The sequence below is a fragment of the Rhinatrema bivittatum genome, chromosome 10 (assembly GCF_901001135.1).
Source record: "Rhinatrema bivittatum chromosome 10, aRhiBiv1.1, whole genome shotgun sequence".
NCBI lineage: Eukaryota > Metazoa > Chordata > Amphibia > Gymnophiona > Rhinatrematidae > Rhinatrema > Rhinatrema bivittatum.
In genome coordinates this window covers 75,671,580-75,693,869 of record NC_042624.1, presented here as the reverse complement: position 1 = coordinate 75,693,869, position 22,290 = coordinate 75,671,580, and the positions used below count along the sequence as shown (strand labels likewise).

The following is a 22,290-nucleotide window of genomic DNA, read 5'->3' as shown; positions in this document are numbered from 1 at the left end:
CGGGGAAGATGGGAGGAGGGTAGCAGGTTTATCTTCCCGCTTTGCCAATTGTCGTTACATTATCGAGTGCCAAACATATCGGGGAGTTAGCACCTCCACTCTTATATTGTACAATCAATCTTGGCCAAGAAGGGCTCGTTCTTAACTCGTAATAATAATAATAATAGTTCAAGATCTTGCACTTACATCTCACCCAAACAAAAAGAGCAAGATCGTTAAGGATGCACAGATCAGGGTGTGCTAAATAATGCAAAAGCTCCCGCCTGTCTAAGTCTATCTGATCACAGGTCACAATACCCAAGAAACTGTTCCGCATGTCCCGCGCATGCGCGGGCCCTGCCCGCCCGCCCGCCACCTGAGCGCGGTGAATTGTGGGTTGGCGCTGTGGCCCGGCGGGTGATGAGGTGGGCGTTGGGGCTTCGCGCTTGCGTGGTTGAGATAGCCCGGCAGAGAGGAGGGAGCTGGGGCATTGGGAGGTTGACAATGGCGGCTGCGAGGGGATTGGTGGCTGTGCCTGAGGTGGAAATAGACTCCGAAGGAGTGTTTAAGTATATCCTGGTTCGCTTAAAGCAGGGTGAGGAGCAGCGAGACGTCGTGAGAGGGACGCGGAGCGCTGAGTATCATAGTAAGTATGTTAGTGCCCACCGGCAGTGAGTAATGGTGGTGTCTGGGGTGATGTAGTGTTTTTTGTTTTTTATCTTTTTCCATTTAGAATGCCGAATATCACTGAATACCATAGCATTGTTGATGCTATTAATACCGGAGTACCTGTATGTTTGTCTTGAATCGATTGTAAGCTCTACTGAGCAGGGGATGTCTCTTGTGTGTTGTTTGTGTGCGCTGCGTTGGTCTAGTAGTGCTATGGAAGTGTTGAGTCGTAATACCTGAAGAATTCTAGTGCCAGGGTGTGACGTCGAGGACCTTGTAAAGGCTAATCCAGTATACCAGAGCAGGACTGATATCTGCAGTGAGCTCTGAATGAATTTTGTAGGGAATATTAAGAGTAGCATATTGTAATGCCATTAGTTATATATTTCCTGCAGGTGTACCAAGAATAGCGCTCATTACCCTAGTAACACTAACAGTACTACGGTAATTATCCAATAATGCTGATATCCACTTGGAACGCCAGGCACCACAGTGAGTAATCTGTTAATGCTAATAATCTACTCATGAAAATAAGTTTTCTTCTACTTCTATTATGAATTATCATTCTAAAGCACTACTAGATGTGTGCAACGCTGCCCCCCCCCCGCCCCCCCCCCCCCCCCCGGTGTCATCGAATCCATCTCCTCGTTACATATTTTCTCTATAATTTCAGTAACCACAATAAAGAGACAGGCAAAATCTGATGTTACAGGCCTTATCTCACAGGTAATATTATAAGAGATTATTGGCTGTAGCAAATTATTGCTAGAAATAGCTCCTCTTGCTTCCTTGAAATATATTTTATTTCATTGCCTAGGCAAGAAGACTATTTTTACACTTCATGTGATGTCTGCTGCTATATTGGCCCACCACATCTTCTCATAAGAAGAGCCATGCTGGATCAAGATCCATTGAGCTCAGCATCCTGTTTCGGGCAGTGGCCTGCCTAGCTCAAAAGTAATTGGCAGATCCCAAATAGTCAGGACTGGCTATAGGGTAAAAGGCTCCCTGAGTGAAAATATTAATGCTGTGCCCCCCCCCCCCAACTGTGTAAAAATGTGTGTGAGAGAGATGGAGAAGCCTGTGTGTCACACAAGCTCTCAGGCACACACAGGCTCTCGCTCTCCCTCACATGCACACACTTAAACATTCTCTCACTCACACACACCCACTCTCATCTACACACTCTCTCAAGGTGTCTCCTTCTGTTAAGGCCATGGCAAAATGGGATTTGATGTGGCCCCGCTGAGCCAATCTTCTGTCACCACAGGCTGAGTGATACTGGCGGTGCTCTGAACAACCTCCCAGCTTGCCCACCCCAAAGACTGGCTCTGCAGATAATAGATCTCTTTCAGCAATAGCTTTCCCAAATCTTCCTGGCTATTACCTGTTTATGGACTTCCTTCAGGAATTTGTCCAACCCTCTTTTGAACCCCACTAAGTAAATTGCCTTGATCACATCTTCTGTCAGCAAATTCCATAGCTTGATTGCATGCTGAATGAAAAAATACTTCCTACAGTTTGTTTTAAATCTACTTGTTGCTAGTTCTGGAGTGTCTCTAGGGACCTTTTATTTTCAGTTTTTATTTAATTTTAATGGAATTTCAATGTTAAAATTAGTGGAAAAATGACTGTGATAAAAAAAAACCAAGAGAAATCAGTGGAAGATATATATATATATATATATATATATATATATATATATATATATATATATAAAATTTTTGTTTGTGGTTTTTTTTTTTGTTATGGAAATTACCAAGGAAAAAAACAAACAAAACTGAGCACAAAGGTCCCTAAGTGTCCTTTAGTCCTAGTGTCGTTTGAAAGTGTAAATAACCATAAGAACATAAGTTGCCATACTGGGTCAGACCAAGGGACCATCAAGCCCAACCTCCTGTTTCAACTGGCCAATCCAGTTTTTCAGCACCATATATATAATGTTGCATATCAGCACCATTTGTTTATGGGTGCTCCTCAGGTAGACACCAGTTGCTCCACGAAACTTTTTGCTTTGGTGTGGGAATTGAACACGTGCTTTGCCATGGTGCCAAACTCTGAGTTTTGCTGGATATTGTAGGGCAAATCACACTTGTTTAGTCACCAGTTGTGAGCACACAGGAGTGAATTCTTTTCCTTTGGAAGCCACTTTAATAGAGAAATCTTGGAAAATTTTAATAGAATTATGGTATTGCAATTGGGAAATCCGGCAAGAGGCAGACCAAGTGCTCTGTTTATGTTCATAGTTCAAGAAACAAGCGACTACGACTCTCGGCTGAGCATTTTTTCTAGTCCCCAACCTATCTGCACATGCCACCACCAAAGCAGAAACTAGCATTGGTAATTTAAGTGCCTCTGGCAGCCATGAGGTTAAAACAGTCCTAACTTGCTATCGTCTAGTTCCTCACTGTAAACTGGTATAATGTAACCACAAATGCCGGTATAAAAAAAGTATTAAATAAATAAAATGTAGGTTATTGCGGTGCAATCTATTTTACAAGTCGTCTATTTTCTCTTCTTGTGTTTCTACTAATTTCTTTAGCTGTTCTAGCTGTCACACGTTAGCCAGGGCATTATCCTCCACTGAGGATATGCATCCTTCCACCAGATCCATCCTGGGGCCAAACTTGCATAAGGAATCTTTTAATTCAGAAATTTGCTCCGAGATAGCTTCTAGCTTCACATTAATCGCTGCGCTAACTACCTGTGTGAGCATGCTCACCACAGATTCGTCGATCAAGACCTGCGGGGCCTTGTCCACGGCCATCTTGGATTCCTCAGGTTTTGATTTTTCTTTATCCCATTTTGTGGGTCACACTGGCATACCTGACAGAGATTTGGACACATACGTGTCGATGCTCATGTACTCTGCAAAATGGTGAAGTAGACAGCTTTGAAAGGTAGAGGGCGGCCAAGATGCCTTAGATTAGGGCAAGGACACCCAGAGCCTGTAAGGAACTCGTCCTCACAGATCATCATATCACGTGACCATCTGAAATCCATCTTTTATATGCTTTCAGAAAATTTTAGGCACAAAGAGAAGATGTGTGTAGCATCAAGCCTACTGTAGCATCTACTGCCTACTTCAATTGAAACAATAAGCATCCCGCTACCCATAACCCCCTTTGCCACTGGTTCATTATATTCCACAGGTATTCTCTGCTTTTGAAAGGAATTATGGGTAAATGTGATGCGGTACTTGCATGAGCTTTGGAATCTCTGCAAAATCCTTGCTGTGCTGAAAACATGCTGGATAAACATACCTAAAGAATAAGCTGGAATGGTTTGAAAAGTCTATTCCAAAAACCCCAGAATTCTTTTCCCACAGGGGTATGAAACAGCTTGGCACTGGAAAGAGTAGTCTCCAGTAAACATCATAATTTAATACTGTAAATGTGGTTTCTGCTATAGGAAGTGGATGGCCTAGTTTTGCAGCTGTTTAGCAAAGTTTTTTATATTTTTTATAGAAATAAATACTTAGGGAAATTCTTGATAAAACAATGTTTAGGGTTTTTTTTTCTGGACAATTAAGATTTTTGTTTTACTCTGGGGTCTCATTTTCCGTTTAAGTCTCTTGCATTTCCTTTCTTCTCTATGCCCATTATAGTCCCTAATTTGAAAACATGGTATTGTTTTATAAACTTTTTTTTCTTTGACCTACTTTATAAGGATAGTGGAAAAATTGTGATGTTTTCCAATAATTTAAGATAAAAGGAGAAGGTGAAGTTAGCATTTCTACTAAAAATAGATACTCTTTCTTACTTATAAATTGACACTTTTTTGTAAGTAATTTTTGGTGTCTGAGGAAGTTAACTCTAATAATTTGGATTACTTGTTAGCATTCCTATGATGTTTTTTTGTTTATTCCTACCTTACCCTGTGTAGATCATTTGAGTCTGTGTTTTCCGTTAATGATGATGTATGTTTGATTTCCAGGGAGGGCAATTAAACTCTTTTCTGTAAGAAATTTAAAATTGTTAAAAGGAACTATGAGGTTTGAGAAATCTGAGTTTAACATTGGTCTTTTGCACATATGTAGCAAAAAAAACCCCACCAAAACATTTTGCCTTTAGCCTAGTAAATTCTCTGTCTCTGTTGTCCCTATTCCTCCCCAGATTCATTGCCTGGGTGACTTGTACTGGATATGTTCCTTGACTAGAGCATATACTTGGCTGGGGGCTGCCAGTGTAGTGACAGTTGACTCTCCTCTGTAACTGGGTTTCAGCATACATCTGCAGTATGCCCAGACCTGGCCAGCCTTGACAAATGGGAATAAAATATAAGAGCATAAGAAATTGCCATACTGGGTCAGACCATGGGTCCCTCAAGCCCAGCATCCTGTTTCCAACAATGGCCAGTCCAGGCTACAATTACCTGGCAAGTACCCAAACACTAAGAAGATCCCATGCTTCTGATGCCAGAAGTAGCAGAGGCCATTCCCTAACTCAACTTGATTAATAGAAGTTAATTGACTTCTCCAAGAATTTATCCAAACCCTTTTTAAACTTAGCTACACTAACTGCACTAACCACATCCTCTGGCAACAAATTACATAGCTTAATTGTGCGTTGAGTGAGAGAATTTTCTCCAATTAGTTTTAAATGTGCTACTTGCTAACTTCATGGAGTACCCCCTAGTCCTTCTATTATCCGAAAGTGTAAATAACTGATTTACATTTAGACCGCTTATGATTTTAAAGACCTCTGTCATATCCCCCCTCAGCCATCTCTTCTCCAAGCTGAACAGCTGGGAACATAGCTTCTAGTCAGATGGAGTAAAGTTTCCAGCGCTAATGTTAGTCCATGTGCAGAAGTTCTGGTGCCAGGACCTGTACCTGGAATTTATGTGCAGAAAACAAGCTTTCTGCGCACAGAGCATGTTTTCTGCACAGAAAATGTTTTCAGCATTGAAAACTTCTTTTGTGCACACAAATCATATTTTATATATGGAAACTTGCTTTGTATGCACAAAACAGGGAAGGAGGCCAGATCTTGCTCTCTCCCTGAGGAGGGTGTTTGGCCAGCAGCCAACCATTGGGAGAGAGAACCTTTTTAATACATAAAGCCCTAAAGTTTTTATTAAGCTTATAAGGGGTTTGTGTGTTTAAAATCAGAGTTGTGGAATATGAGTGTACTTGCACAAAGAATTTCTCTAAGGAAGCACTTTGGAAACCTGCTTCCCAAAGTAAAAATAATAGTAATCGGATATTTGTGACCTGGGTCAGACCGAGGGTCCATAAAGCCCATCATCCTATTTCCAGCAATGGCCAATCCAGGTTAGAAGTACCTGGCGACTACCCAAACATTAAGTAGATCCCATGTTACTACTGTCAGTAATAGTAATGGCTATTCCCTAAGTCAACTTGATTAATAGCAGTTTTTGGATTTCTCCTCCAAGAACTTATCCAAACCTTTTTTAAACCCAGCCACACTAATCACATCCTCTGGCAACAAATTCCAGAGTTTAATTGTGTGTTGCATGAAAAATAATTTTCTCCAATTTGTTTAATGTGATTCCTATAGGCACAAATTAAGCTCTGAAATTTGTTGCCCGAGAATGTTGGCTTTTCCCCCTTATTCTAGTTTGAAAGCGGTAAAGGTTAGCATCAGCAGCCTGGTTACACTCTGGTTAAGGTGGAGCCAGTCCTTTCAGAAAAGATTCCCCCTTCCCCAAAAAGTTTCCCAGTTCTTTACAAAACTGAATCCCTCTTCTCTGCACCATTATCTCATCCACGCATTGAGACTCTAGCTCTGCCTGCCTCTAGGGACCTGGGCATGGAACAGGAAGCATTTCAGAGAATGCTACCCTGGAAGTTCTGGATTTCAGCTTTTTTCCCTAAAGGCCTAAATTTGGCTTCCAGAACCTCCCTCACATTTTCTTATATTGTTGGAAACAATATACTGGGCTTTTATAGACCTTTGGTCTGACCCAGTATGGCCAGTCTGATATTCTTATGTTCTTAGAATACTGCAGGCAACCTAATCCTTGACATGAGATTGCAGAGAAATGGTTAGAGCTTATTGCAAGGGTATTAAAATGAGTCTGAAAACAAGTGTTGAGACAGCAAAGCAAAATATTTTTAAAGTTGAAAGTTCAAACAAAAGAGAAATAGTGCATAAATAGATGATCAGGAGTCAGGTCCCTGGAGCAAAGTGGGTAGCATATTCTGTTTCTTGTACATGCCAGTAGAAATAAGGTGACGATTTGGGACTGCTGCTCTCCCTTCCAAGTTAAAATGAGTGCTCTTCCTTTACAAAAGGCACCTTGTTACATTGGGCCCTTCCCATGAATATTAAACACAGAAAATGGAGTATGCTTAAGTGTCTACCCATATGTAGATCCCAAAAATATTACTCCTGTCAGAATCCTCTTGGAGCTCCTGACATTTCTTGAAAATTTGGTATGAATAGGACACCAAACCCACAAATTATTGGGGGATAAACACACACTCAGACATGGTGATCTCATAAGCCTACTTTTCTTCTTTTGTAGAGTAGGCTAAAACTGATATGGAATGATTTTATTTGTACAGAGTGCAAATATGTCAGTTTCTTTCAAATAAAACCCACAAACAAAATCAAGCATCAAATAAGAAGGACCAGTTGAGCTTACTCTTGTTGTGTAGGTAGAGTACTTTATAAAGATTTATTTAGCTGTATAGTAACTGTATTACCTCTGACAGATTTTGTTGATAAAATTTTTTTTTTTTTATATTTTATATTTTATTGAATTTTTTCATTATTACAAGAAAACATAATTACAATATGAATCTTACAGATACAGATACACCATAAAAAAAGAAATTTCAAGCATTTATGTCAGCATTCAAAAAGTAAAGCAAAATACCCTATATCTGTAATCATATTGAATAAATCCCCAAAGAAATCTATGAGGAGACCAAGAGGAAACTAGAGCAATACTCCTAAGAAATATTTGTTGATAAAATTTAAGATTCAACTTGAACTGCAGTGTAGGCTTAATTTAAGGATATTCCTTTCTTCGAGGACAGGCATGATGGCAGTCCTCACATATGGGCAAAATCATCAGATGGAGCTCGACACGGAAAACTTATGTCAAAGTTTCTAGAACTTTGAACATGCTTGGGCATGCATTATACTGTGCAGCTACACAGGGGTCTCTTTAATCTTTTCTTTTCATGGAGCCTGGTGTTTCACTGTAGAAGTGAGTCTCAAAACTTTTCTCCTTTTCTTGGAGTTTTCCTGGCTTTTTTTTTCTTTTCGCTAAAAAGAATATTATTAGGATCACTTGAGTCAATGTGGGGTCCCTCTGTTCTCCCCTCTATCTTCCTTGGTAAGTTTAGTTTTGTGTTAATTCCCCAGGGTGGCGGTGTGCTTGGTGCCTGCCGGCTATCTATGGGCCGCTGCCATCTATTTCGATATTGCATCCCTTTTGTTTCACGTGCCATGTATTCTACAGGGGTTTAAACAATGCCCTCAGTGCAGGAAGATTATATCTATCAGGAATCCCTATGATAGATGTGTCCTCTGTCTGGGGCATCTCATGATGTCAAGGGTTGCTCCAAATGACCCCAAAAGGATGCTGGACCAACTCTTGAGCTCCGGAAGACTGATACATTGATATCGAGCGACCTTGGAGCCGCACCAATGGCCATCAAGTTAGTGACAGGGCCATCTGTGACTTCCAGGACTTCGGAGATGGGCAATTGCCCAGCTCTTCCAGGTTGAAGCCATTGTTCATCGTCTTCGGCCTCGATACTAGGTAAGGACTGAGCTGAGCAGCAAGGGTAGCCAAAACGTATCAGCGTTGATCCCAAACAATGCATGGTGTCAGGCATTGGGGATGCCCCAGCCATGGCTGGGTTGCCCTGAAGTGACCCCCTGGTGAGGAACGCCAGTCCTCCACCAGACCTGATGTCTGGCACCGATCCTTTTAGTTCCTGGATCCCAGTCTCTTGGCTTCAGCAATCTGCAAGGAGGAGCTGGACAAGTGAGTGCAGCAGGCCGTGGAGAAGGTGCTGCAGGGCTTCTGTGTCAGTATGACGACAGCACTGGGGGATTGGCACTGTATTCCTTGAAATGCTGCTCAGTTCTTTGCTAGCACTTATCAGTGCATTACTGAGAGAGTCTCCATGTCTATGCCAGCATTGATGCCCTTCTGGGCATCAGAGTTACTGCTAACTGGTCTGGTGTTCATCCATGGTTCATCGGAAGAGGAAGCTGACAACTGGGGTAGCCTTGGGGTCCAGGCCCACCCGTCCAGGTGAGTCATTTCCTATACTGCTGGCTGAGGACTGAGGGTCTCTGTATCCATCTTCTGTAGATAAGTGTGGAGGATACTCTTGACCCTTGGGGGGGGGGGGGAGGCTTGGAGGCTTCGGATGATGAGGCATCAAATGGCATCCCCTCTGAACCCTCTCCTTCTGATGGCAGAAGGAAGTATTCTCAGGAAGACCTCGCCTTCGCAGGCTTTGTCTGACTGATGGTGGATGCCATCCTGTTTACTTTACAGAGGAGGATACCTAGCACAAAATGCTGAATATTCTCCAGTACATGAAACCTCTTAAGGAGACTGTGGCAGTCCCAGTGCACAAGATCCTTATGAAGTTGCTGATGAAGATGTGGGAAAACCCCCTCTCGGTGGCTCCCGAGAACAAGAAGGCAGACGCAATTTACCTTGTCCAAAAGGCTCCCACACAAATGGATGGTGGTTGAATCTGCTCTCAAAGGCCAAACACCTTTAAAATCATCTCTACATGACTGGAATATTTTGCAAATCATATAACTTATGTGACACACCCTCCCATTGACTATATATATTTGTGTCTCGCCTTGTCTTCACTATGTGCACGCTTGTTAGACCCAGTCTGCTGTGGCGTTTAATGGCCACACCAGCTGATGATACCTTTAGTTATTATGCACAAGACTTTAAGGTGCTGTTAACAGAACTATGCCTTTTCTCCGAAATATTTAATACGTGGTGGACAACATTTCATGTGCTGAGACAATCCTTTTGCAAAAACAAGCTACCTGGGCAGAATTCCATGTACCGACCCTGGTAGAATACTGCAGTGTTCACCATATCCCCCGTGGCTTGTGGGGTCCTTAAAGAACCTCACATTCATACCGATGAGCCTTCTTTCCTGACCTGGTGGAATCAAATTCTCAAAGTGTTCCTTTGATTTGATGGTCCTTGTTGATACCACTAAGCAAGCTGCATGATCATTACAACATTAAGTCACTGCCCATTTGGACTCTTTTTTTTTTTTTTTAAAGCAGCATATTTCCACAGACACCTATAGTACGTAACTAGTTGATTTTCAACATAACCTAGACAAATTTTGCTCCAAATTGAAAGCAGTCAAATATAAAATATTTCAATAAGACCAGCTGAACTATGCAAAAGGGTTTGTATACACTTAGATGAGAACACCGCGCTCTGCACGTAAAAATGATACTTCTGAATCAACATCTTCATCTAGAGAAAAATTTATGTACTGGTCCTTCTACCACTACCAGCCTCCATCTTTTTTTTTTTCTTTTTTGGACCAGTCTTCTGGTAGCCGTCCATTACAGAATCGTTCAGTCCGGGGCCAGTCTCAGCACAACAGCCCCCCCATGATCCTGCAAGATATGCACTCAGCGATTAATGACCACACAACCCTTGGTTTTGACCCAATTAGAGGACTCTTTGGTATTTTATTCTGTCTTCTCGCCATCTTTCAAGAATGGAATGTTGGTTGTTATGAGGTCTCTTATTTGTTCCTTCCATTGGTTTTGATGTATTTTCTGTACACCTATCTTTAAAAGGTTCTTTAGATTTATTAAACTTAAGTATTCTTTGCAGGCTCACCACCCACCACTGAAGATCCTGATTGTGTCTCCCCAAAACTACCTGACTCCTTGATAGTGACGTTTAAACGCCTTGTTCTTCATAACATGTCATATTTGGCATGTGGCACCCGACGGTGGTTTAATAACTTGTTCCAAGCAGAAAGTTCCTCCATTAATTTCCTAACATCAGACTCTTCTATCACAAATAAACCAACTGATTAACACAACAATGCCCTCTTTTTTTTTTACACTCTTGCTTACACTGCGGAGGTCAACTATCGACTAGCTAACTCTGATTTTTATTTACCTCTGGACAATGACCCAACCCCTGCATTATCTAGAACCATTTCTCCTGTCATCCAAGAGGGCTTAGATAAACATTAGATTACTACCCATGAAAGTGATTTTCTACTTGAAAAATTTCCTGTTACCCCAGTGACCTATGTACTCCCCAAAATCCATAAGTTTACAACCCCTGCTCCCCAAGTTGCCAATAGTCTCTAATTTGGTCTGCTCTCTAAATTCATTGATGCATTTTTGCAATCATTTGTTCTACTAATCCTCTCGTTCTTGATTCTGGTCACTTTATTACTATCCTGCAAGATTTACATTTACTAACTAGACAGTTTTATTTAGTCACTCTGGATAGCGAGGCTCTATATACCAATATCCCTCAGGAAGAAGCTTTGACAGTCATTGAATGCACTTTGGACCAGCGCCCTCCCACCTTCATGTCCCCACCCATTATCTCCTCGGCATGCCTTGCCTTGAAAGAAAACTTTTGTTTCCAGAATTCATTTTTTAAGCAAATTTAAAGGTACTGCTATGGGAGCTACAATGGCCCCCTGACATAGTCTGCCTTTATGTTGAACAATTAGAATTGCTTTGAATAAATGACATTTTTCGACAGTTTATATTCACCTGGCTCAGATTCATCGATGGCATCTTTTTAATTTGGCTGGGCACAGGTCCAATTTTTTATGTTCTTGGATTGGCTAAATACACTTAAATATTAATCTGCAGTGTAACATTTCTAAACACCCAAGTGTATGCTGTTAATTCCTTATATGCCATTATTTTTCACAACATACAGAGAGAAACACTTTTCAGAAATGACAGTGACCATCCCCGCTCCTTGTGGGATAACATCTCCACTGGCCAGTTCTTACATTTACGATGATTTTGCTCTACACGCTCTGGCTATATCACCCTGTCATGCAGTCCTGTTTTCTAGCTAGAAGTTACCCAGCCCGCATCATCAAGAGAGCATTTAAAGGTGCACAGTATGCGAATAGGGACCTTCTCTTCATTCCCTCCAGCACTCTGGCCTCCACCTGAATGATCTTTTTCCAGTAGGATCAATGAAGTATGCACTAATCAGAAAACATTGGCTGGTCTTATCCCCTCATTCAATTTTCTCTGAACCCCCCTGCTTTGCTTTGTGGAGAGGTACCCTTCTGATTTATCCACACATGCTCAGACCAGCCGTAGAGGAAAATTTTCTTATAACCAGTATGCAGTCTGTCAGTTTTCTGACCCATGCACTGAGTTTAATTATCCATTCGCTGATAGTTTTACATGCTTCATGCATATTCAGACTACACAACCACTGGTGTAATATATATTATTAGAACATAAGAAATTGCCATACTGGGTCAGACCAAGGGTCCATCAAGCCCAGCATCCTGTTTCCAACAGTGGCCAATCCAGGCTACAAGTACCTGGCAAGTACCCAAAAACTAAGTATATCCCATGCTACTGATGCCAGTAATAGCAGTGGCTATTTTCTAAGTTAACTTGATTAATAGCAGGTAATGGACTTCTCCAATAACTTATCCAAACCTTTTTTTTAAACCCAGCTACACTAACTGCACTAACCACATCTGGAAACAAATTCCAGAGTTTAATTATGCGTTGAGTGAAAAATAATTTTCTCCAATTAGTTTTAAATGTGCTACATGCTAACTTCATGGAGTGCCCCCTAGTCCCTCTATTATCCGAAAGAGTAAATAACTGATTCACATTTACCCGTTCTAGACCTCTGAGCCTGCCTGAAGTACTATGTTGGGAAAACTACCAGAAGACTGAAAAATACATTTCTTTGAACATTTTATTTATTTATTTATTTATTTATTTAATTTTATATACCGGCAACCGTTTGCACATCGTGCCGGTTTACAGATAACTTACAAACAAAGATATGTAGGCAGAGCCTTTACAAGGAACAGTGTTTAAAACATAGCTCAGAAACAGAGCAAAACTAGCAAACTTGTGGAAAGAGGGGTAGGGGTGGTCGAGACAGGGGAGGGGGCGGGGGGGGGAGGGTGGGTGGGTGAAAAACAGGTACAAAAGGAGTAATATGTACAGGGGTCGAGAGATTATTGACGTATACATAGGTTATATTATTGACATCTATATACATTGGCAAATTGACATAGGTTATATTCTTGAAATATACATAGGTTATATACAAAACTGTATAGGCATGTAGAAAATAAGAGATTCAGGTGAGAAAATGGGAACGATAGAGCTATGTGTCATATATTATGTGCTAGAAGTTAGGAGTGGGGTTTGTAAGTCATTAGAGGGTGTGGGGGTAGGTCCAGAGGAGGGGGTGTTAGTACGGGGAGGTGGTAGGGTTAAGGTGTTAGTAGGTAAAGTTAAGGTGTTAGTAGGTAAAGAAGACGATTGGGGGTAAGCTTGGAGGAAGAGCCAGGTTTTGAGTTTCTTTTTGAAGGTGGGTGTGGAGGTTTCAATGCGTAGGTCAAGAGGCATGGAGTTCCAGAGGGGAGGGCCTGCGAGGGAGAGGGCTCTGTTCGTGGTGGAGATGAGTCTGGAGGATTTTGTGGAGGGAGGGATAAGGGTTCCACGGAGGGAGGAGCGGGTGGGTCTTGTGGAGGTACGAAGGGTGAAGGGTGGGTTTAGCCAGTTGTAGTGTTCATTAATTATACTTTTGTGGATGAGGGTGAGGGTTTTGTATAGAATTCGTGAGTGGATAGGAAGCCAGTGGAGGTTACAGAGGGTGGGAGTGATATGGTCTTTCTTTTTGGCATTGGTGAGGATGCGTGCGGTAGCGTTTTGAAGGAGTTGTAGAGGTTTGATGTAGGTAGCAGGGAGTCCCAGTAGGAGTGCGTTAACAGTAATCAATTTTTGAGAAGATTATAGATTGGAGTACTGTACGAAAGTCCGAGAAGTAGAGGAGGGGTTTGAGTTTTTTGAGGGTTTGTAATTTAAAGTAGCAGCTGCTAAGGATGGATTTGATAAATGGTTTGAAGGTAAGTTGGTTGTCAAGTATGACACCTAGATTTCTTGTATCAGAGAGAAAGTTTAAGGGTTGGAGGGTGGAGGGGGAGGGTGTGGAGGCATGTCTAGAGGAGATGAGGAGGAGTTCAGTTTTTTGCGGGTTGAGTGCTAGGTGCATGTCTGTGAGGAGTTGGTTTATGGAAGCGAGAATAGTGTTCCATTTTTGGAGAGCAGTGGAAGCAGAATTAGTAAAAGGAATGAGGATCTGCACATCATCTGCGTAGATGAAGTGTGTAATCCCAAGGTTGGAGAGGAGGTAAGTAAGGGGGAGCATGTAGATGTTAAACAATGTGGAAGAGAGGGAGGATCCTTGGGGGACGCCACAGTTGAGATTAATAGGGGGGGAGGTGAAGTTGTCGGTGAGGACTGTGTAGGTACGGTTTTGGAGGAAGGATTTTACCCAGGAGAGAGCAGTACCTGATATTCCTATACCAATGAGTATGTTGATGAGGATGTTGTGATCTACAGTGTCAAAGGCAGCGGAGATATCAAGCATAGCAAGGAGATAGGAGTTGCCAGCGTCCATTCCTTTGATGATGGTGTCGGTAAGGGAGAGGAGTAGGGATTCAGTGCTGAGGAGCTTACGGAAGCCATATTGTGATGGTGGGAGTATATTGGATTGTTCGAGGTAGTCGGAGAGACGGGAGTTTACTAGTTTTTCAATGATTTTGGAGAGGAAGGGGAGGTTGGAGATGGGACGGAGGTTGGAAAGGTTGGAGGGGTCAAGGGAGGGTTTTTTTAAGATGGGTTTGACCACGGCTTGTTTCAGGGAGATAGGTACTAGGCCGTGTTCCAGGGAGCAGTTAACGATTTTGGAGAGTGAGGTGGCTATGGTTTTGGGGATAGAGAGGAGTAGTTTAGTGGGGATAGTTTCTGAGGGGTGGGAGGAGGGTCTCATTTTTTTTAAATGTTTTCTATTTCAAGAGATGAGGAGGGTTCAAAAGAGGAGAGGATGGTGGGTGTAAGAGGGGTGGGAGGGGTAATGTAGCTGGTGAGGGGGGAGTTTTTGGTGTTGGGGGTAAATTTAGCAGTAATGTTGGAAATTTTGTCCTTAAAGAACATGGCAATTTCATTGCACCGGGTTTGTGTGGAGGGGACTTGGGTTGCGGACACGTTGGGTTTGGTGAGATTTGAAACTAGAGTGAATAAAGCTTTAGGGTTGAATTGGAGGTGGTGAATTTTCTTGGCATAGTATTCTTTTTTTGTTGTTTGAATGGCGTTTCTATAAGCATGCATGAGTTGGTAATAGTTTTTGTGGCGGTAGTGGGAAAGTTGCGCCAGTGTCTTTCTGCTGCTCTAAGCTGGATTTTTTGGGTTTTGAGTGTCAGGGTGTACCAGGGTTTTTTGGATGATTTGGTTTGTGTGATTGTTTTGTGGATGATTGGGCAAAGATTGTTGGCGATTTTCTGTGTTATTTCTGTCCAGGAGGATATAGCCCGGTCTGCTGTCTCCAGGTCAAGGTGATTTGGGATGTTGGAGCAGGCGGAATATTTCTTGTATCCATCATTCTAAAAACGAGGCATCCTTAGTTTCTCATTGGATTGATAAGGCACACCTTTTTTCTGACTTAAGAATTTTTGCTCTTGAAGTAGTTGCTAGTCGCTCTTATGGTGGTGATTTTTCTATTGTCCTAGTCTGGCTTGAACAATGCTGGATATTTGAATTAGGGACGCTAATGCCCTACAGTCTTAATAAAGAGATCAAGTGGTCAGCCTTTATTTAATAACCAATTGCTTAGTCTTTAGAATGGCCTTCTTTGTTCTTTGAATGCTATCCCTCCCCTTCGATTATTTGTTTCTTTCTGCCCTGTGATTGGTTACTGTCCCTTATCAGTGATTGGTTGTTTCTTTTTTGCACCTTTTTATTTTAAATCTCTGGCAAATGTAGTGTTGCTCTTGTAGCTTGTAAACTACATCCTGTCAGTTTCATTGAGGTATGTATTTAAATATTTGTACTCTGTACTTGCTTTATTCTGGATTTGCTCTACTCTACAGTCTGGCTAAGCCCCTTTTTGATATTCTGTGTGACCTTTTAATCCCTCTAGAAATGCTTATGTTTAAGACCTTCAGTTGTTCCCATTCGTCCCGATATAGCTCTCTCTGAAACAAAGCGCATTTTGGAGGACTGATTGTGGAATATAAATTAGATTTCCTGAGCTCTTTATTCACTGTGCTTTGTGAGCGTTATTGATGTATTTATATGCTTACTGCCTTGCAGAAGATTTTTAGTTATTTGACAAGTCTTCATTAAACTGCCTTTAAGATTATCTCACATGATTGGAGTGTTTTGCAAATCATACTGTATAACTTATGTGACACACCCTTCCCTTGCATAGCTTATCAACACATTAACCACATAGTGTTGTGTTTGAGGCATTGTGGACCCTTGGACGCAGTGGAGATGACTCCGCCCATGGGGGGGAACCACTGCGATAGGCTGATACAGATAGCAGACACATATGGATAGAGTCTTTATTGTACTGCTGTAGATAGATGGTGAAAGCAGGAAGGTAAAGCACTGATCCACGAGGTGTCAATATGCTCAACAGGCTCAGTAGTGTAGTCTCACCCAGATGTTCATGATAGGCAGGAGCCCACAGTGCGGGTAATGCCACGGCTGGTGGGTGGAGTTGGAGTGCCGGATCGTAGAGGTACTCACAGAGTGAAGGCGTCTTCCTGATGGTAAAATGGTGGGACCGAAGGTCTGTGGTGCAGGATATGAAGTAGATAGGCACTCGAGGAGCGAGTACCCAATGGTCCAATATCCTGGAAATGAATAGAGAGAGACCCCCAAGGAGTGGTTGTCTTGGTTAATGAGGACCCCGAAGGGAAGTTGGAAGTGAGAGACCCCTGAGGAGCGGGTGTCTAGAGCTTCTGCTGGAGCGAGGCCCTTAGAGAAAGTGGTGTCTAAGCGTACAGCTTAGAGCAGGCAGAGTAGCGAAGCCTTTGCTAACTCAAATTGGAAGCGGAGGCTAGATATACTCTGAGGTACTGATGTCATGCAGTGGGCCCGCCCCCAAGGTTCCCACCACAACGTGTATTTGAGTGTCAGAGATGTGCGGGCTCGCGCCCTAGGAGGCCATGGGAGTGAGCATGGCGGATGGGGACACCCATGCTGGTCTGGAAACGCCGAGGCACTCGGCACCGGAGACAGCCATCTTGCCCAAAGGAAAAGAGAGGGGAGAAAGAGGTAAGGCAGAGTGGTCGCAGCCATCTGTGACCGTCGGACGCAACACATAGCATCATAGTGTAATGGTTGTTGAGTGGGATGAGTAAACATTAATTTATTTATTTTTATTTAATATCTTTTATATACCGACGAACGTTGGGAACATCTCGTCGGTTTACAGAGAACAGAACTTAGCAACAGGCTTTACAATTATCACATGATTATAAGAGGAACAGTAATTATAATAACAATAACATATAAATAAGAGGGTGGATTATACAAGTAATAATTAACTAGGTGGGATACAGGGTAGGGGTTACCTAATAAAGGGGGGGGGCAGGGAGGTTCTGATAATTTGGGATGGACATCAACATTTGTAGGAGGTAAATATTTGTATTTACAATTATTGTCAAGGGATATATACACGTTTGTGAGTAAAATGTAAAATGTTCTTATATTTATTTATAATTGGTTGTTTAGTCCTTCAAAGAGTACAAAGCCTAGGGAGGACACAATGAGGTTAGTAGTGACAATTAAAACTAATAAGATAAAATAGTTTTTTTACTCAACACATAATTAAACTCTGGAATTTGTTGCCAGAGGATGTGGTGAAAGCTATTAGTGTAGCTGCATTTAAAAAAGGTTTGGATAAGTTTCTAGAGAAAGTCCATAAACAATTGTTAAGGTGGACTTGGGGAAATCACTGCTTATCTTTGGGATAAGCAGCATGGAATCTATCTACTCCTTGAGATCCTGCAAGGTAATTGTGATCTGGATTGGCCATTATTGGAAACAGGATTCTGTGCTTGATCGACCTTCGGTCTGATCTAGTATAGCAAGTCTTATGTTCTTAACTTTCATTATTCTTTATTCCCTTTGCAGATCATATATTTGAAAAATTGAATCCAGAAATGGAAAAGCTGGGCATTGCATGTAAGTGTCTTGGAGGAGGAAAAATAGAACACAACAATAAAGATAAGAAAATCAGAGTATTTGGGGAGTCTACGGTAAGTATTGAAATAGTTTCTCTGAAGGAATATGCAACTTTATCCTTTTAGTAATTATATTTGCATTTTTCTTTGTGGACTAGAATTTTGACATTTATGCATTAAAATGGTAATACTGGGCCATCCCAGTTGCTCAGTGCAGTGCTATGCAGAAGGTTCCTGCTTTGATCCCCAGGCTGAGTCATCTGCTCCCCTGGTTGGTTGGGGCTGAGCAAGTTGCATGGTCAGCATTCACTACCCCATATGGGGAAGAAAGTTATGGTTCTCACTCAAGGGTGACATTTAGTAATTGGATTCAGGATCTATGATTGCAGGATTCCAGTGGGAATCTTGGTGCATAACCAGCCAAAGGAATGTTACTGCAAATTCCTAGAGTTGGAATACTGAGTGGAGAGGGCATTATAAAATGAAAGAAAATCCTTAGGTAGTTGCAATGAAGGCTTATTGCACCAGGAATCCCATCCCTGGTTCCAACTGAGCTGGAGGAAACTGCCAGATCAAAAAAAAAAGATTAGTAATACCACAAGTGAGGTTCGCTAGGTGGTGGTTGTTTGCTGCTAATATTCCAGTCCCTGTTATGAATAAATGTCATCTTATAGGCATAAGAACTATCTAAAATCTAAACTGCTGAACTTTTAGATTATTGTTCTGTCCACTTAGAAAATAAAGGCATAAATTGAAAGTACATATAGTTCGCCTTTCAAAAATGCATAATACCTGGAAACATGTACTGATTAAACATTGCTTTTTAAGATTTTTTTTAAATCATTATGATGGTGCTCTGAATCCAGGGAGCAACCTTGTTCACAAATGTTTTTCATACATTTGTATGTGATGGTTCATTATGACTTATGTTGTCAGTAAACAATATCAAATACATGTTGTGAGCTACTTGAACACCATTTTATGTAAATTGATTTGTGACTCTTTTCTCACAAGGGTGGTATAAGAATTCTAGGGATGTTTAAAGAATTAAAATAAAACCGTGCAGATGTAAAAATTAATTGATGTAGAGTAAGTACCATATTGGCCAATGGCCATGTAACATTTCTGAAATACGTTGTGTACAGTGAGTGCATTTTTTTGTATAGTTCATATTGACAAATTGCCAGGTTACAATTAGAGTATAAATCTATATTTTGTCAGTTGTCTACAATTTTACCAAAAGCATTATTTTCCAAAGACTAGAACAAAAACTAATAGTTCTTATTTAAATTTATAACTTCATATGAATGATTGCGCCCTCTCTCACATGTCATTCTATTTATATCTGTTAATAAATGTGAAAAAAACTTTAATCCTGCTGGTTATTTTCAACAAATCATAGAAGACTGCCAGATAGGGATACATAATCTGGGTTTTGTCCCGATTATGTTTGTTTCTCCATTGTTAGACTATACTAAAAGAAGCTTAAACCACATCTCTGTGGATGATTCCTCTGGCAAATTCCAAAACCTAGTGTCTGTCCTTCTCATTGGTATGAGTAAATGTGAGATCAGAGGCATTCACTTAGCAATTCATATGTTCCTAGGATGGAAGCCCCCAGTAGAATGGGTTCAAGGAAAAGATCTTTGTAGTAATCCTCAAAAATCTAGGTTATCACATCATCCCAGAATTTATGTATTATCAGTCAGGTCCACCAAATAAGGGAAATACCCTCAGCCTATACCAGCCATTGCCTGAGAACTCTGATTTCATTTTATGCAATTTATCTGGTGTCAAGTACCATCTATGAAGAATATCTCTTGAACTGTGGCACTTACAGAACTGCAAAGAGAAATTCTTTGTTTCCCCATGTTTCATTTCCAATAGCTTGAGCTAAATCAGTCTCCCATAACATCATATGTTTACTGTTTTTTCTCCTGGACCTCCTGAAGCAGTGGTCACAGGTTCTACATATTAGTCCCTTTTGTTTTTTTAATAACTTTCATAACCTTTCAGTTTCTTGGTTATCTTTTCTTTAAATTTATTTTTTAATAAAAAAAATGAAAGTAATCCTTTTAAATTGTGCATAAAGATTGATAGAGACCTGTCTTTAAACAGTTTGAAAAGTTCTGGTGTGATAAACCTTTTCCTGATCGAAAAGCTCATCCCAATTTCACTACTTTTTAAAAATCCACTGAGAAACTCAAATTTCAACCTGTGTAATTAGCTTGAAAATCTGGATTGCCCTACAGGAGTAAAAGCAGAAATGAAAATGTGGTACGAGACTCTGTACTTATCCCATTGCTTCTCAACTAGTCCTGGGGGCACACCTAGCCAGTCAGGTTTTCAGGAATATGTATATGAGAGATTTGCATGCACTGCTTCAATTGTGTGCATATTCATTGTGGATCTTCTGAAAACCTGACTTTACAAAAACAAAATTGATATGGGTGGGTTCATCAGCACTAATCTCGGAGGTTCCTCCGCTTAAAGTTTAGAATGTTTTGCCCATTCTAACTGAGGCAAAGAATTTGGGAATAGTGTTGGACACTCAGCTTACCATACGTTTTCATGTTTGCCGAGTGGCTCAAACTGTCTTCTATAAGATAAAACCGCTTAGACATGTTCTCTCGAGACATGTTTAAGACCGTACTTACAGGCCCTGATTTTGGGTCAGCTGGATTACTGCATCTCCCTTTATGTGGATTTACCTAAAAGGTTGCCGCATGCACTGCAGTTGATCCAACATGCTACAGTACGTATCTTTATGGGGTTACGCTGGAATGACCATATTCAATCCATATTAAGGGAATTGCATTGGCTGCCGGTGAGGTTAAGATCTAAATTTAAGATCATCATTATAGCGCATAAGCTTTTGATATCTGGTGAGAAATGTTGTACTAAAGAAGCTGGAATAGTATAAACCTGGTCGTAATTTGTGATCAGCCAACAAAACATTGTTGAAAGTACCAGCGAACAATGCTTATCTCCAAAGAACTAAGGTCAGGACTTTTTCATATGTTATAACTGTGAGGTGGAATTCTCTTCCTGATCACCTCAGATCTCAAACTGATGTAAAGGATTTCAGGAAGCAAAGTCAGTATTATTTAGGGAAGCATGGAGTGATGGCCATGTTTTTTATGTTATATATGTACGAAGTGTTAAATGATATTGTTTAATCTGAACTGAATACTCTGAAGTGGAGGGAGCGGAATATAAGCTTCTGAGTAAATAAATGTGGAGCTGTTGGAGCCATTGATGCTTAAGAACCAAGCACCAGAGGAAAGGATTCTCTTGGCACAGTCTGTGTAGGGGCCATCTGAGGCAATGCAAGATAAGTCTGTCTGTTCCCAAAGGTTGTCAAGGACACTGGAGAAAGCTGGAAGCTACAATGGTATACTGTAATGGTACACTTTTAATTACCTTTTTCCTTTTTTTTTTTTTTTCCTCTTCCCTCCCCCCCCCCCCCCCCCCCCCCTCTCCATAGGGATATGGCAAGGCTGATCACTCAGTGGCTGTTGAAAAACTGAAAAATGTGTACACAGGCTATGAAATCACCTGGTCAGATGACAAGAAGTGAATAAAACAACAAACAAGGAGCCACCTCTTTATGCACTTGAAACTCTACAGTGCCTAGCACTTACAAAAAAAAAAATTGCCCAATAAAAAATGTAATATTTTACCAGGTCTTTGTTTTATTAGGTAATTGGCAACATTGCCCTAGCTGTAGTACATGATGTGCTTTTTGTGTAGTTTGAGTATCAGTTGCATTGTTTTCTTTACTCACTTTCTCCCCATCTCCCAATTTATTATTAGCAAATGTGTTTACGTATTAATAAAACAAAGGGGCCGCCCCAGTGGCAATATTACACCCTGTCATACAGAAGGATCTGGGTTAGATTCCCAGCTCAAGTTTTTAGCTGCCTGTGTGTCAGGGTGCAGTTTTAGGCTGGGAGTGGATTGGCATTCTGTGTACAAGGGTACATATGCTGATCATGTTGCCTGTTTCTGGAATAGTTCAGGAGGAATCCATCTTCTTGGGGGTATTTCAGACTTTTATCTGCTCCTGTAACCAGATCCATTACTGAAACTCTACTGTGAGCCTGACTTTGCCTTGCCACTGTTACTCTAGACTCCTGCTGGTACCTGCTGTTGTGTGTGGACTCTTGAAAGTAATGATTGCTTATGAGAGCATTAAAAACAGTACTTGCACTCAACTCCTGGATCTTGTCCTAATATTGGGACTGCCAGGATTTGTGCTTTTGGGGTAGGGGGAGTCCAATGATGACACCTAGTAAATGGATTTAAGGCCAATGACTGCAAGGCTATAGAGGGACTTCTGGTGCATAGTTCCTGGCCCAGGGTTGTTGCTGCCATGACTGAACTAAACTAACTAGGGGAAATAATCCCTGGATAATTGTAAATGT

The 22,290-nt window shown here is 41.2% G+C and overlaps 1 protein-coding gene across 1 annotated transcript; it reads left to right on the top strand.

Moving 5' to 3' along the window:
* The first annotated feature begins 383 nt into the window (after positions 1-383).
* On the top strand, positions 384-21,550 carry LOC115099983 (14 kDa phosphohistidine phosphatase-like). The gene is made up of 3 exons (XM_029618100.1): positions 384-625; positions 17,814-17,938; positions 21,351-21,550. The coding sequence occupies exons 1-3, from the start codon at positions 400-402 to the stop codon at positions 21,441-21,443; spliced, it is 444 nt and encodes a 147-aa protein (XP_029473960.1). The 5' UTR covers positions 384-399; the 3' UTR covers positions 21,444-21,550.
* Positions 21,551-22,290: the final 740 nt, after the last annotated feature.

What these genes read in the sequence shown, in the direction of transcription:
- LOC115099983 (XM_029618100.1), top strand. Translation starts at nt 400, where the DNA reads ATGAGGTGGGCGTTGGGGCTTCGCGCTTGCGTGGTTGAGATAGCCCGG. An exon ending in GCGGAGCGCTGAGTATCATA is followed by an intron (nt 626 to 17,813) that starts GTAAGTATGTTA and finishes TTCCCTTTGCAG; the next exon opens with ATCATATATTTGAAAAATTG. An exon ending in GAGTATTTGGGGAGTCTACG is followed by an intron (nt 17,939 to 21,350) that starts GTAAGTATTGAA and finishes CCCTCTCCATAG; the next exon opens with GGATATGGCAAGGCTGATCA.